The following is a 15,097-nucleotide window of genomic DNA, read 5'->3' as shown; positions in this document are numbered from 1 at the left end:
ATGATGTGCGGAGACCTGCATAATCAATTAAATGTTTAAAGTTTTGATACGTATAAATTGAATGCAAACTGGATCTGGAAGTTAGATATAGCCGTTTACATCATTTACATTATTCATGCCGAGAGATTAATGTACTTGTTAAACTTGAGATCTTTAACTATAAAAATCATAAAACGGTATAGGGATATTTTCAACACTTACAAACATGGTGTCTTAAAGGCACATTATTCCACCGGAAAGCTTTCATTTATATTTCTTTTCTTTTTTTTTATAGTTTACAACAAGTTACACATTGCAACCAATTACTTAAACTGTCTCCTCATTTATAGTGACTTATTAAACTAAACTACATAACTTAAACTACTACATGTTTGCTTATTTTATGACATATTATTTCACATTCAGCGCTTTTTCCTTTAGCTAACAAACATCTTACGTGCTCTTAAACATTTATTTTAACGTTATAAAACTCATGTTTGATCCTTCTTAAAAAGTAAATATTTATTCATTTCTGGGGTATAATGTACACGTACCTTTGAAAAGTCCATGCGTTTTTGTTTTGTGTGTTTGTTTTGTTGTTGTTGTTGTTTTTGTTGTTGCTTTTATAAATATTTCCATGTTTGTATAGTCAGATTAAATACATTCAGTATATTCGAGATGGTGGTGCACGGTCCTCGACTTTAATCATTAATCGACAGAATGGCGATTCGCCATTAATATTAACCCCTATATAACCTATAATACCATCTTGAATTTCATAGACCACAGTATAATTTGACCTTATCTTTCTCGATATAATTACAATTCAGATATTCCCCCAAATAGAAGACCTTTCACCGAAACCCCCTCAGATACTGTACTTATAAGCTCGTTTTAAAACACCTTTTTTAATAATGTACTGTATATTGTTTATTAAGTTTCTTTGCTGATGTGTTGTTAGTGCTAAGAGGCCCATTGTGCCTCAGAAAAGCAATCATTTTTTTATTTTTCAAAACCTTATTATTGGTATCTTGATAGTTTCCAAATCAGTTACTCATTTGCCGCATAGATTGGTGTAATTATAGTGAATTAGTATTTTGTATGGAAGTCAAAATTTGTACATTCCGCGACCTTTATAACACATTACTGCACGTTCAGCTCTACTTCCTTCAGGCATAAGGTGCCTTTAAAGGCATACAATATATGTATATTGTCAGTTCCCTTTTCTATACGATATACATCTATATAATGGTAAATATTGAGAACCAAACATCATTAAAATTGACTTTGAATGCTGTTCATTCATTAATTCGATTTATTATATTCCTTCAAAACAAAAATCAAATTAGTCAAAATTTAAGTATAACAGATATAACAGAGGAAAATCATTGTAAAAAATGTTATATAATCAATTTTATATTCAAAGCACTTAAAATACAAGCACGTACCTGTTAGAAACATAAAAATCCCTAATAAATAACTGAATTTATCCATTATTAGTGTCTCCGCCTTATCTTTATATAAAATAACAACAGTCAAGCAGAGAAGCTAACTATCTTCTGTATACATGTATATTCTGTGTACATGTATACGGCAAGCAGACGATGAGAGTAATTTGTTATTTCTGGTTCACATATAAACGGAGGCAGGTCAGATTTTTTTCTCTCTCTTATTCATTTATTGGTCTAATTTTATAAATCTTTATGTCTTACGATATAATTTTTCTCTGCGCGCCTACGCAAAATAGCTGGCAATTATAAGGATTATGGAAGAAAGCAAAACTAGTTCTGAAAAAAAAAGTTCCGAAGACGATTGTTGTTTTCCTGATTGACTTCATATTATTACTGTTAAGGCGCAGTGGGTTTATGTAGTCATTCTTTGATTTAAAGAAAATATATAAAAACAAATAATATTATTTGTAAGTTCTTTATTATTCCTTATTTATCGTGTTATTTAAAGTTGGTTTAAATGGTTTTAAGATATTTCATACAATAATTAACCTTGAAAACATCAAAGTATCTCAAACATTTACATTTTATCACGTATAATAAATAAACAGATCAATTTAAACAAAATATTTTTTAAAAGTTGTTTAGTGCTTAAAATATCTTTTGTCCAATAGAATTGCAGTATTTTAAATGAATCATTACACATCTACTTTGATAAATCTGCTAAATTTGACCAGTCTAGTAAAGACTGTTTTATAAAAATCATTTCAAATACTACGTACGCCATTCTTGACCAATTTAATGTTGTATATGCTTACCTATACTTAAAATATCACGATAATAAGGGTCGTAAACTTCGTCTATTTATAACGTTTTGTAAATTGAATTTCACTTTAAACTTTCTTACATCATTGTTACCTAAGTTCAAAATAAGCCAGTCAAGTACAACCAATCTAAGGAAAGACGTGACTTATCGGTTAAGGTACATGCCCTTCAACCCAGGACACTTTGGGTTCGAGATCCTACTGGGGCCACGGCAATTTTTTACCCACCAATATTAGTAAAGTTGAATCTAGAATGGCTGAAATAAGTTTCAAGTTTTCATCGAAATTGGGCATAGATATAAAAAATACATATGAGCCGCGTCACGACAAAACCAACATAGTGCGTTTGCGACCGCGCATGCAGTCTGATCAGGATCCATGCTGTTCGCTAACCAACTCTATAAAAGTAGAGAAACTGATAGCGAACAGCATGGATCCTGATCAGACTGCGCGGATGCGCAGGATGGTCTGGATTCATGCTGGTCGAAAACGCACTATGTTGGTTTTGTCATGACGCGGCTCATAGATCTTATATCAATCATGTTTGTTTCTAAAGGTTGAATGTATTCAAAGCAACACAGTAAAGTGTATATTATGATAAATTCATGTATGAATTTGTAAAAAAAAACAACAACAACCGATCAGCCAATACTTGTATGCTTAAAAGTGCATTTCAATTCAAAGTGCAAAGTCAATAAAATTATGTTGCGTGCGATTTAAGAAAATAATAAATTTTGTCAAAAGATTGTTGGGAATAGTTAACTTCAGTGTTTGACTTCAAATAAATCAATAAGGACCAGTCCGGGGTTAGTAAGGAATCCAATCCTTTATCTTTTATTCCCACGCCAATTCATACTCAAATATTTAATTTTAAAAAAATTCAAAATTGTACTATATTTTAAACACATACCACAGAGGGAGGGGGATGGTAAAATGTAGGATCGCTAAATTACTTTCGCAGTCACGTGTGTATACATAATTGTAAATAAAACATTTACCACCCAAAATTACGTCATACTCTTGTATCATTTTCATTAAAATGTTTACAAACAAATTAAACTAACCATAAATATGTTCAAAATTTATGGTGGGAGATGTTTTGTCACCGATTGGCCAAGTGTGATGCTTTTTATGTCCACCGCCCTACCATTTCCTTTCCATAAATGGATAAATTATATAATGAAACAGTAAAGTCAGTATAGGAAATTTGTTGTTGTTACGTTTTATATCAGTAAGCTAAAAATGATTTACAAAGCAACACATTGTATATTATTTCACCGGCATTTTTCATTCAATCCGAAAGATAAAGTAAAAACAATGGACACATTGTACATTTTACTTTTCTGTATATTAACAATAACGATATTATTAACAATAACGATATGACATTTATACCATGTGTAAACAATTTTATTTACTCTATCAAGAAATGTTACGTTTTAATGTCAATGTAACAAATTTATATCGTAATTCACAAACATTGCTATAACTGCTGTCAAATAATATTGCTGCTGAAAATATCTTGTTTGAAAATTTCCGCTGAGATCCAAAAGCTTCCAAAGTCATTGAAAAATAAGACCAATAAACCCAAATGTTTAACGTTTAAACATATTTTATTGTATATATATACCTACATAAATTTTCACAATTATATATAAAAACATTAATGTAAATATACAAAAGGGTTGGGCCAAACATTATCGGGGGCCCTCCCCCAATAAACCCAAATCCTGTCTGAATCAAAAATAATAAACCTTTACCGCCAATATAGAGCCAGGCCAGTCGGAACCCAGGGTCTAGACTGTTGGTAGCTCATTTTCTGTATTTTGATATCGTTATTCCCTAAAATTCGAATGGACTGATCTAATTTCAAAAGAAGGGCGAATCCATTACATGTAAGTAGCTTGTATTGGTTAAGAAATGTCAGCTAATGTTTTTCAGGGCTTGCACTATCGCAGTTCTGATAACGGAGTGTTTAGATAATGCCACTTTAGCATCAGCTATAGAAGTGTTGGTTACTGCGGCAACGAGGGCAACAGGCACCACCTGGAAACAAAGAATAGATCATTGTAAGAAACACATATACTGGTGTAAATCTTAGAATTGATTAAATATATATAAGTTATTTTGAAAGAATAGTATTTTTAAAGTACAAAAATCATAAAGATAAACAGTTAGTTGCTTGGTTTTACGGCAAACCAACACAATTTTGGCCATATGGCGCGCCGAAATAGGAAAGCAACACCAGGAGTCAAAACCACATAAGAGACTCCAGATATTCAAACCCATTTAGTCACCTCTTACGATCACTCGGGATGGCTGCAAGCCTTATGCCTCAACCATTAAAGGCAACTTCTCAACCACAAAGTAAACAGATTAACGGACGACTTATAAGTAATTGAGAAATGTAGAAATAAGAGAAATAGCGTAACAAAGTAAAAAGTGGATTTGAAATGCCGCACAAATTGTAATTGTGAGTAGTTATCTTGTTGTTGTTGTTGGGTTTTTTTTTGTTTGTTTTTTTTGGTAATCTTTTTTCAAACAATGCTGATAAATACGAGCAGGGACGCCTTTAATGATGAATGAACAACCGAATTTTGTCGATTATTGTGACTTGCCTTTTCAAGTTCTGTAGCAGCAGCAATATGTTGTGTTATTGGTCTAGAATTCATAGCTTCCGAAACCTCGTCAGTGTTGTAAATAGACCTTAACAAATAATCCATGGCCTTCGTTTTTGACATTTGACCAAGTTTCTAAATGAAGATAATCAGATGCAAAATTTATGGTAATTTCCACATCATTTTAAAAAGATTGTTATCATAATAATGCAATCTTGTCAGAGAATTTCATTTATGACATAATAACAAGGAAATAAAATATGATAAACTGTTGATATGGTTATACATATTCATCCCGGCATTATATTTGTAAAACTGACATCAAAATGATAATGTACGGAAATTGCACCTTTAAAAAAAACTTAAATTAAATTTAGTGCTGACGGAATAGGTTTCAATGAATTTTGACAACATATCGTGTTTACAAAAAAGTTGAACTGAGTGACTTTTTTCAATTAAATTGAAGCAAAATTGTCAATCAAATAGATAAACTGTACTTACTTCGAGAATTCCAACCGCCCGGTGGAAAAGTTTGTTATTGCTAGATGAAAATAAGAAACAAACATACAAACAAATACAATGTCAGGAAAGAATCCACTTATATGTAATCAATTCAACAATACTCAATATATCTTTATCAATACACATTTTGTTTCTAATGTTATTTTTAATTAAATTAAAAAGAATCATTTAGAAGTGGGTGATCTTATAAGTCAAGACATCGTCATGTGACACTGACATTGTTCACAAGTATGACCTATAATTAACAAAACACTTCTAGCTTGCTTTTATAACGGTTAAATATGTTATTATTAGATGATTGTCAAATCAAAATAATTCAGGTGGAAAATAAAATTTGTCATCGATAAACTATATAAACAATAAGGAAACCCCTCCTTACCGCTAATTCTACCGGTCCGCTCCCTATATTCAAACAAGAGGGCCAAGATGGCCCTAGATCGCTCACCTGACCCATCAAACTCATCCGAACAATTACCTAGACAAGTATTCTGACTAAGTTTCATGACAGGTGAGTCAAAAATGTGACAACTAGAGTGTTAACAAGGATGATCCATATTTGAGAAGTGTGACCTAGTTTTTTCCCAAGGTGACCCATATTCGAACTTGACCTAGAAATCATCAAAACAAACTTTCAGACCAATTTACAGGATACTTGGATCAAAGCAGTAGCCCCTAGAGTGTTAACAAGATTTTCGAACTCATCCGAGTAATAACCTACACAAGCAACCTGACCAAGTTTGATGATAATTGGGTCAAAAATGTGACCACTAGAGTGTTTACAAGGTTTTTCCATATTTGGGCAGTGTGACCTAGTTTTTGACCCCAGGTGACCCATATTCGAACTTGGCGGTCTTGACCTAGAAATCATCAAAACAAACTTTCAGACCAATTTACAGGATATTTGAATCAGAACCGTAGCCACTAGAGTGTTAACAAGATTTTTCTATTTTTAGCTTCTTCGACCTGGTTTTTCATCCGAGATGACCCATGTTCGAACTCATTTGAGCAATAACCTAGACAAGCATCCTGACCAAGTTTCATGACAATTGAGTCAAAAATGTGACCACTAGAGTGTTTACAAGGTTCCATATTTGGACAGTGTGACCTAGTTTTTGACCCCAGGTGACCCATATTCGAACTTGACGGTCTTGACATAGAAATCACCAAAACAAACTTTCAGACCAATTTACAGGATATTTGAATCAAGAGTGTTAACAAGATTTTTCTATTTTTAGCTCCTGTGACCTTGTTTTTCATCCCAGATAAACCATGTTCGAACTCACTTGAGCAATTACCTAGACAAGCATCCTGACCAAATTTCATGACGATTGAGTCAAAAATATGACCACTAGAGTGTTAACAAGGTTTTTCTATTTTTAGCTCCCGTGACTTAGTTTTTTTTATCGGAGATGACCCATGTTCGAATTCATCCGAGCTTTCACCTAGACAAGCATCCTGACAAAGCTTGATGATGATTGAGGCAAAAATGTGACCGCTAGAGTGTTAACAAGGTTTTTTTTCTATTTTTAGCTCCGGTGACCTAGTTTTTCATCCGAGATGACTCATGTTCGAACTCATCCGACCTATCAACTAGATAAGCATCCTGACAATGGTTGATGACGATTGAGGCAAAATTGTGACCGCTAGAGTGTTAACGAACAAGTGTGGACGGACGACGGACAACAGACGACGGACGACGGACATTCAACGATCCTAAAAGCTCACCCTGAGCTAGCTCAGGTGAGCTAATTAGTAAAGCGGCCACGATCTTCTATTTTTAGAAACGAAAATCCTTAACGCGTTATACATAGACCTTCGGACGGTGTTTTGATGAAGTCTTACTGTGATATGATGCACTTTTCCAAGATAAAATTATTGAAATACTTAGTTTGAAACAACTCAGAATTGTTTCTTCCCAACAAAAACTAAAAACTGAAGGCCGCTTTAACATAATGAGACAAAATTCATAACTTACCTTACTTTAACGTCGATCATAATATTTCTGTACACTTTTCCTTTCAAAATATGAGCCCCAGTGCTGATTGCATTCAAACAGCACTTTACAGCTATTTCTCGGAACATTTGACTAGCTATCTTTCTGGTTTCTGGCCCAATTAACTCGTCTATTTCAGTTGTCGGATCCTCTATATATAGCGGGTGAGTAAAATCCTTTCCCTCTACCTGTTATTACAATATGATTATTGGTTTGGTTTTTTCGACAATTTCAAAAAAGTTATATCTTTTAGGGTTTTTTTGCCCTACGCAAATTCCGCATGCGCGAGAAAATGCTACATTGCAGGTCTATACCGCGTCGTTAAAAGGTCTATAGTCATATTTCGTTGGTCGGCCCATACATCCAAATTGGCTTTCCTGGATAAAAAACCAGTAGTTACTAATTTCTTCGCAAGGGACCGGCTTTCAATACGCCTGATTTCTGAATCAGCATTGAGAGACGAATTGCCATTAAGTTATTAATTTGCTTGACAATAATCACATACTGCTCGGTATTGACGAGCATGACCCGTTCAAGTAACTAAGGCAAGTTATAGAACAAGACACTCCTGCCAAAGGCCCTTATATTATATATCTCATATGTATTCAACAGTTATACAGTTAGAGTGTCGTATTTCCTTGCGTTCATATAATGCAAACATATTTATATATAGTGTCTGCTTTAAATGTGGTACTTTTATTTTTGTTAAATTTCCGTGGAGTAGAATGCATTTTGATATTTATTTGAAAAATTCCAAATACTTTTCAATTGGCATTGAAGCATTGAATAAGTTGCCTAAAATATTCTTAATAACATGATACTTTAAAGTGGAAAAATCAAATTACCAATTAATACATGTAACAAAGAGGGAAATAAGAGAAGTTTGGTTTTGTTTCTAACGGCAGACCAACACAGTTTAGAGTACATGTGTTTTAACTAAAACACCTTTGTAACGCACTTTTGCTAAACAAATTGATACAAAACTAAATCAAAGTATAACTTATGAAACAGTTACCTTTTTAAACGTAATAAGCATCATCCGACACCCATTCTTTGTACACTTTGTTGATATTGCCGGTGGTATATCTAAAAACAAAACAAAACCACTTACAGTACAAATACACAATGAACTATTTTTCTTTATGTGTTGGAGTGGGGTGGTGTGTGGGTGCAGGGATTAATTTAGAGAAAGAATTTGAAGAAAAGTAATATCATTTAGAAAATACGATGTAAGAAATACATCAAGTCTCTACCCTCTCCCCAGCACCGCCTGTTGATCGGTATTGTGGATCTTCAACACTCAACAAATGACTCCAAAGGAATGAAAATATATAGAAACTAGATCTTTAAACATTTGATTATTTAATGTAAAAACAAAATAATAACTATGAATAAATATATAATGATGACATACCACAATTTATAGCAATTAATATGTCGCGGTCAGTTGGAGATATGTCTGTGCAAAAATTGTCATGAGAGATTCTAAAATGTTCACCCTGAAACAAAATAGGAACTTTTTACAGAGCTCCAATACCATTAAACAAATTGAATGAGTGTAAACATTTACTTCTCGGTTTATTATTTTTTAACAATTTAAGCTATTAGTGCCCGTGAATGGACAAAGAACTTGCGTGCGTATAGACACAGAACTTGCTCATGCATAGATATAAAACTTGTACGTGTAAAGACATAAAACTTTCTTGTGTATATACATAGAAATAATTGATTGTGTTTAGACATGGTGCTTGCTCGTGTATGGACAAAGTACTTACTCATGAATAAACATAGACCATGCTTGTGTATAGACATAATACTTGTTCGTGTATGAACATAGAACTTACACTTGTATAGACATAGAGCTTGCTTGTTAAAAGACATAGAACATGCTCGTGTATAAACATACAGAACGTGTAAGGATTTATTTTAATTTCACTTCCAATTATATGAATGTTTATCATTATTATTTCAACAAATATTTCAGCTATCAAAGTAATAATATTGTTTTCACATAAGTAGGCAAAATTTAGGTGGTTTCATAGTATGACTAAATTGTTTCACTCGATGATATAATGTAAGTTACTTACCAAGTGAGACAGATCCCCTTCCACGTTTTGCAACGTTTTATAACCATTGGCCACAAATCCCCGAACATCATCTAAAGCTAAAGTAGAAATACGTTTTATATAAAATCTTATCAAGTTATTGTATTTAAACAAATCTGATCTCGTGGTATATTCTATACAAGGCTTCAACCATAAAATGCATCTCAACATCTTCACGTTATCACCTTGCCATTTATAATTCGGCACTTCTCGTTAAAAATTAATATGAGGCGTCCATGACCGAATGGTTAAGGCCGCTGAGTTAGATATTACTTATCTCTAATCGCTATGGGTTTGAATCCTGCCAGGGACTATGACTTCTTTCGTGTGATGAAGCTCTCCGGCAAGCTTACAGAAAGTCGGTAGATCTTCCAAGGTATGTATCTGCTCATTTTCTCAAATGCATCGGTGTGCTACAACCCGAGACCCTCCGCCAAAAGTACAAGCTAGACTATCGCTATATCGTCATTACCTAAAGTCCTTGATATTAATATCTTTGAAAGGAAAATGAAAAATGCTCGTAAAAATGCTTGGATTACAAAGAGGTTGTGTAGAAAGTCGAATCTAAATGACACAAATATCTGACAAGGGGAGCAGTGGCATAGTGGTTAAGGTGTCTGCCTCTCAAACCAGAGATCATGGGTTCGAGCCTTAATCGGATCACGACCATGTTTCTTCATATGACACCAGTACTGTTCGGTTCAAGGAAGCGTCCTATAAGTTGCAAGAACTTGCTTCGCAATCGAGCTTAAATAAATATGTTTAAACCAGATATCAGACTTACTGGCACCATACGTGGGTGGACATTCTGAGGCATCAATCAGACCCATGATGGCCAAACTGTCATCTCCAATGTAATAAATGTTTCCTCCCGAGCGAAGACTGCTCAAAAACAAGTTTAAAACTAAGGATGAAAACCATATGTAACTCTTATCGGAAATGTGTTGTAAATACAGATGCAGTGTAAGCAAATAATGATTCAATGAATAAACAAAATACAAATTTTGATTTCTTACAGGCACATGGGAATCTAAAACAATTGGCAGCATAGAAAGTATCAACAGGAAGTAAAATTCGAAGAGCAAAATGTTACCAGACACGTCAATATGTGTAGTTATTTTATGTTGTGTTACAAAAGGTCTTTTTTTTTCTTTTATAAATTCTCTCCCTTTTGCAGACCTAGTTGTATACATGTACTTAACAGGATCAACCCTTAACCTGTTGATTCTAGCCAGTGTACGCCAGTGCAGACCAAGATCAGTCTGCATATCCGTGCAATCCAATCATTGTCTGCACTATTCGCCACTCAGTGAGTACTTATTGTGCCAAAATTGTATCTATTATTGTGTCAAAATTTTACCTAAAATAATGAATGGTTTAGGTGGACAGGTCCATTTAAGATATTTTGCGTGGTGCGGGTTAAATATCATTGGAGTTGATAATGAACATATTACAGTCAAAATTACCATTGTCCAGCCTTTTCGACGATACGACACAGTTCTTGTTTAACCTTGTACACGGCCTTGTTCACTATGTTATAACATCGCATGAGATCTGATGGTTGACTAAAATACATGAAACTAACTTTATTAATACTAAAAATGCAATATGAATTCAAGAACAAGAGAAAACTGAATTTAGCAATGGTTATTTGCAGATAAACCATTTAAACAGGACAAGATAGTAAAGGGGGCATAACTTTGCCAAATAAAGGAGTATCTGCCATTTAAAGATGGCGTCCTGTTAGGATAATAAACATGTATACCAAATTTAAAATTGAATAGCTTTACTCGTAATAGTTTCTTAGAAAATGAGCCTTGTCGAAAATGTTAAGAAACGCCGACACCGACAAGAGGGTTATGATAATAGCTCCACTTTTTTCTTCGAAAAGTTAAGATAAAAATAAGACCAAAAATTAACAAAAAATACATATCTAAAATTGTTTAGTCATATGTTATCAAGTTGTCTAAATAGACAAATAGATATTTAAAGTAATGAGTCTCTTTATGTAGCGACAAGACGAACACGTATTAGCAATTAATGTCAGCTTTCTGTACTATAATCATAAGTTTTAATAAGAAAATTCTATGATACATTATGGGCATAACAATTAAATATCGGTATATTTTTTTCACTGTAGTTAGTGGTCATGACAAAATTTACATTAATGTTTATTCTGGTTTCAAGAACAAAAATAGTTTTTTAGTTTTCTGATACAGGATATGTTACACATTAAACTTGTTTATTTTTAGAAGGTTGCGCATGAAGACAAAGATTTATACAAAGTACAGCCATAACAGCAAACTCTGGTACATAAGTGTTGTGCAAAACCATGACTTTAACAGTGTGTGTGTCAAATGACAGTTATTCGTGAAGTACCACATGTCTCATAATGGCTAATTCAAATTTTAGAATTTGAATTTAACCAATAGCATGCTGTGTTTCATTTTGAGACTGGTTCCTAGCATTTTAATAGCCATGGAACAAATATAGGGTATTTAACATACATATTCTCCTCGGAGTGATACATGTCCAGGAGTCCAGTCAAACAGATTGTCTCAAGAAGAAGTTTCGTAGCTGTCCCACATTTCATCCGACTCGATCCTGTTATTGGATCTGGCTACATAGAAAACAGAATTAATTGTTCACCTAATTTACACGGTGACCTTGTTAAAATATCTGTCATCTTTGTAACTTCCTTTTCATATTTATATTACCTAATTTATTACAACATAAAACAATTAATACTGTGTCTCCGTTCTTTACAACAAGGCTGACAAATAAAGCAAATGAAATAAACAAAGTACAACTTAATCAAAATGATTAATTTACGACATTATGCAAATGACATGATATTATTATTAACTGAATAAATCATATTCAAAAACCATGTTTGTAGTTCAGCTGAAAGAACTTGTAGACACGTTTGTAAACAAAATAATTTAGAATCCAGTAATAACACTTGAATAACTGTGTAAATACGATTTTTAAAACTTAGGCGAAAGAACTCTTAGACTGATTTATTAGTAACTGTATGATCATATTTGTGCTAAGTAAATGTATTATTATAATGTATTATACAATAGTTTAAATGTATAATAACATAGTATACATAAAACCTGTAAATAAAACATTCATTACCCCGATAATTGGGTTTATGATATACCCTCTGCGACTCTTGCTTGGAAATGTTTTAAGACGATTCACCACTGAAAATATTATCATATCTTATTGATATTATCATATCTGATTGATATGTAGTAAATAAAAAAAAACATATTGAAAAAAAAAATGAGAAAAAAACATAAACGTAAAAAATAGTACGTTTATGAGTCGACCGCACGCAACTTTTTATGAATTAAATAAATACAATGTATAATGAAAATACATCTTTAAAATTCTATTTGCAAAATGCGATTACCTTATTGAAAAATTATACGGGAAAATTAAGACTGAACGGATTTTAGCATTGTAACAATGTTAACCATCGTTCGTTATTTTTGTCTAATATGGTACTACACTGCTGTAGTTGTTATATCAGACTTAAAATATTAGATGTGGCTTTTAATTAAGAACATGCGAATATGTATATATAATACGTTTCAAATTGACAGATTATAGTTACCTTGCAAAAATGTTTTATCCCAATTTTCTATTTTGATATTTCTGTAGAAGGAAAAATATGAACAATTAGGGTATATTTCTATAAAATAATCGTTCATTTTTATTTAACAAATTGAAGAAACGCTTCTTTTCTGATATGATTTTACAAAATGCGTATATGTATATCATTGTTTTTCGTCTGACCCTTGACAATTTCAAAAATGTACTATTTTAAGATAAAAAAGAGAATAGGAAACCCTTAAGTACATTTAACAATATATACACTTTAAAACGGGATTTCTGGGCTTGCATACCATCTGTCCGTATAGGCCGCCACATTGCTTGAGTTTACTAGTAGCTTGTCACCTCGAGACATTGACTAGATATGTCTGTGTTAACACTATATTTATTAGTTATCACTAATATTAATGTATATATGGATGGAATAATGGATTATTTATTCATTCAATTATTCGTCCATTCAGTTATTGAGGTAATCATCATTTTCACAGTGTTTCAGCTGCATGTATACTTCTACCTGATGAAAGCGTTCCTGGATTTTTTAAAGTACAAACTTGTTGGTATCACAATCAGGGTCTAGGGTTTTAGTCTTATTCAAAACATGACAAGTTAACTGAAGTTCTTAATCTAATTAAAACATTACTTATTTAAGCCGAATTGTGAAGAAACCTTTCAGTATATTTTAAACATTTACTAGTCCACTTCCTTGAACTAACCAGTACTGGTTATATATGAGGAAACATAGTCGTGACCCAAGTTAGGCTCGAACCTAAGATCTCTATAGTGAGAGGCTGACACAGTAACCACTAGGCCACCGTTCAACTTTAATAAACTGAAGTTGTAACACAGGAATGGGACAAAGACAAACAAGTTTGAAAGATTTACATATTTATATATATATATTAATGCTTTTGTAATATCTAAAATCTCATTTCTCATTTCTCACATCTAAACAATGTATTGTACATAGATAACGTACATAACCTACAACATAAAACAACTGAAAATGTAAATCGAACTAACATAACTATCATAAGCATGATTTTGCCGTAGAATTATACATGTATGAACAAACTACACACTTTAAATAGGAGCATTCTAAAACATCTTTTATATACGAGTATAACATTATTTTTAGTATAAAAGTATCAAAAATATACAATACCAATAAAGATTGTGTCGGGTCATATTAGATGTAATGGTCAATTTGCAATGAAAAACATGTGTAACAAACATATCCAGTGACGTCAGTACAACTGTTTGTATTGGATTTTACTTCATAAATTTACTCGCCATTTCTCAAGATACACGATAGAAAAGTATCTTAAACACACCGTATTACCGGCGGCAGTGATGGCAGATCACTGCAGTGATGGCAGATATCTGAAAATTACCGATCGGTACAGGTAGGTTATAAATTTGGTTGGTTTAATTATATTACACAAATACGGCCCATATCATTGCTATAAAACTATTGTCCATTGAATGGAGATACTGTAAGGTAATTTTGGACTTGTTTTTTCCTGTTTTAAGACTATTTTGAGCAGGTTAAAAGTGAAAGCCTTGGAAAAAATCCGTGAAAATGTCTGTTTTCTGTTCAAAATATCTCAAGTTTTAAGTAAATGGCAGGATTTCCTGTTATCAATATAGACGTTCATCCATTGGGGTCACGCAAGCCAAATATCTACCCCGTGAGTCTTTTCTTGAAAGTTTTACAGACGCTCAATCTTGTCCGGTCGAAGAAAAAATGCTGCCGTTGTAGGCAGATACATATTATAAATGCTGCCGTCGATGGCAGAAATACCACGAAAGTGGCTAACATTCTGACAGAAAATCAAGTTCAATCTTTTATCAATTCCTCTTTTCTTTGCGTCCTTTTAGTCGGAATTGAGACGTTAAACTATCATTTCTAATATTTTCTCAAGATAGAAAAGTTATTAATGCGGTGTGTGCATCGAAAAAAGCTTTTTAGCAACATGCAGTT

At 32.9% G+C, this 15,097-nt stretch overlaps 1 protein-coding gene across 1 annotated transcript; it reads right to left on the bottom strand.

Moving 5' to 3' along the window:
• Nucleotides 1-3,845: 3,845 nt before the first annotated feature.
• Nucleotides 3,846-13,220, bottom strand: LOC132745843 (glucokinase regulatory protein-like). The gene is made up of 12 exons (XM_060734837.1): nt 13,115-13,220; nt 12,631-12,698; nt 11,997-12,109; nt 10,956-11,054; nt 10,274-10,371; nt 9,472-9,548; nt 8,799-8,883; nt 8,400-8,470; nt 7,367-7,572; nt 5,371-5,410; nt 4,870-5,004; nt 3,846-4,297 (listed from the first exon to the last, which is right to left on the bottom strand). The coding sequence occupies exons 1-12, from the start codon at nt 13,209-13,211 to the stop codon at nt 4,175-4,177; spliced, it is 1,212 nt and encodes a 403-aa protein (XP_060590820.1). The 5' UTR covers nt 13,212-13,220; the 3' UTR covers nt 3,846-4,174.
• Nucleotides 13,221-15,097: the final 1,877 nt, after the last annotated feature.

The sequence above is a fragment of the Ruditapes philippinarum genome, unplaced genomic scaffold (assembly GCF_026571515.1).
Source record: "Ruditapes philippinarum isolate M1 unplaced genomic scaffold, ASM2657151v2 ctg11824_1_1_1_1, whole genome shotgun sequence".
Lineage (NCBI taxonomy): Eukaryota > Metazoa > Mollusca > Bivalvia > Venerida > Veneridae > Ruditapes > Ruditapes philippinarum.
This window is presented reverse-complemented; position numbering and strand designations above follow the sequence as displayed.